The following is a 1780-nucleotide window of genomic DNA, read 5'->3' as shown; positions in this document are numbered from 1 at the left end:
AGCGGCCCCGGGGGGGGAAGCAGCCGTATTTCATCCACTTCCCCCAGCCCACGGACACTGTGGTACGGAATCCCCCACCGCACCCACAGCCTCGCACCCAGCTCTGAGCCCTCCTGCTGCCCTGGGAAAAGCCCCTTCCCTCTGCCAGGCCCATCCCTGGGTGTCTCTGCTGGGGCTCGGTGGTGTCCCTGTGCGGACAGTGGTCCTGCTGCCGCGGTCCTGGGCTGGGAAAGGAGCTGCAGCAGCACCACCGTCACGCTCAGTGCTCCCCACTCCTGTGATTTGCATGGGGGGGTGATGTGTGTCTCAGGGGACCAGGCCGGGAGTTTCGCTACCTCTTTCTTTGCTGAGCTGGCAGACGGGTGTTCGGAAGCACAGGAGGAGCCAGTTCTCCTGTGGGACAATGAGGCTCCTGGTTCCTCTCCTGGAGTTACCTCGAATCAGTAGAAGGGCTCCTGGAATCCCTCAAATGAGCTCAGTTCGTCACTTAGGTCTGAGCTGTTGACCTGCCACAGCACTGGCCAGTCTGTGGTGCTTTGGCTTCGCATGTGTTGGCACTGATGGGTGATGGGACCTCTTTCCTGCAGGCTGAGGAGAAGGAGGGAGACGAGGAATGGAGAGGATGGAGGTTGCTCACCATGGCCGGGATCTTCGACTGCTGGGAGCCACCGGCAGGAGGAGAAGCGCTGTACACCTACACCATCATCACCGTGGATGCCTCCAAGGACCTGAGCTTCATCCATCACAGGCAAGTGAGAGGGCGCAAGAGGGGCTGCAGCACAGGGGAGGGAAGCTGTGCCTAACACCGGTCCGGCAGCAGGCAGGGAGCCCTGCCTCCTCTTGATGTCCTGAGAGAAAATACAGCATCACCAGCACCTCTGGGATCACCAGATGATGCCCTTTCCACATGTCCTGGCTTCAGCTGTAGCAGTTGTTTTTCTCCTCCTCAGTAGCTGGTGCAGTGCTGTGGTTTTGACTTTTAGCCTGCGAACAACGCTGATAACACTGATGTTTTAGTTGTTGCTCAGTGATGGTTACCCTGACCAAGGACTGGCTGGTCCTAGCAGCTGGAGTTGGATCACTCTGGAGCTGGATCACTCTCCACCTGACCAGGGCATGGCAGTCACCCCTCTTCCTCTCCCAGCAATGCAGCTACCTGGGTGAAGCCAATGTGTGCTCTGCCTTGTGGAAGAGCATCCTGCTGCTTTGGTTTTCCCTGTCTCCCCCTGAGCTGCTGGCTCCTTCCTACCTTACAAGCCTGGCTTTTGCCACCCTGCTCTGCCATATCTGACTGTCTCATCCCCTAGGATGCCAGCCATCCTGGACGGGGACGAAGCCATCAGGAAATGGCTCGACTTTGCTGAAGTGCCAACCCAAGAAGCGGTTAAACTCATCCAGCCCATAGAGAACATCATTTTCCACCCGGTGTCCACCTTTGTCAACAGCATCCGCAACAATGCGCCCGAGTGTTTGGCACCCATCGAGCTGGGAGCCAAGAAGGTGGGTGCTGGCAGGGGACAGCTTGGCCACGGTGACGTCCCTGAGCAAGGACAGTGCTGGCTGCAGGAACAGTGCTGACTGGAGGGGCAGCAGCAGACAGCATCTGCAGGGCTTGCCTGTGCTCCATGCTGGAGTGTAGAGCCCTGGATAGATTCGCTTCCAGAAATAAACTGTCACCCCGTGCCAGGGTTTCTTTGCCAAATGAGGCAAATTCCGTGTGAAATGGGGCTTGGAACAAGCCTGTTCCCAGCAGCCGGGGAACCTCCTGCAGATGTGGCTG

The 1780-nt window shown here is 58.3% G+C and overlaps 1 protein-coding gene across 1 annotated transcript in view; it reads left to right on the top strand.

Annotated features, from left to right (window-relative positions):
* HMCES (5-hydroxymethylcytosine (hmC) binding, ES cell-specific) overlaps positions 1–1780 on the top strand; it is a gene marked incomplete at both ends in the record, with an annotated part of 2517 nt that overhangs the window by 477 nt on the left and 260 nt on the right. The window contains 3 exons of the mRNA XM_010023342.1: positions 3–59; positions 594–748; positions 1308–1500. Of these exons, the coding sequence (XP_010021644.1) occupies positions 3–59; positions 594–748; positions 1308–1500 (405 nt within the window). The remainder of the gene's footprint in view (positions 1–2; positions 60–593; positions 749–1307; positions 1501–1780) is intronic.

This window comes from Nestor notabilis, unplaced genomic scaffold, assembly GCF_000696875.1.
Source record: "Nestor notabilis isolate BGI_N333 unplaced genomic scaffold, ASM69687v1 scaffold25921, whole genome shotgun sequence".
NCBI classification, from domain to species: Eukaryota; Metazoa; Chordata; class Aves; order Psittaciformes; family Psittacidae; genus Nestor; species Nestor notabilis.
The sequence above is the reverse complement of the archived record's forward strand: the minus strand, read 5'-3'. Positions and strand labels throughout refer to the sequence as shown.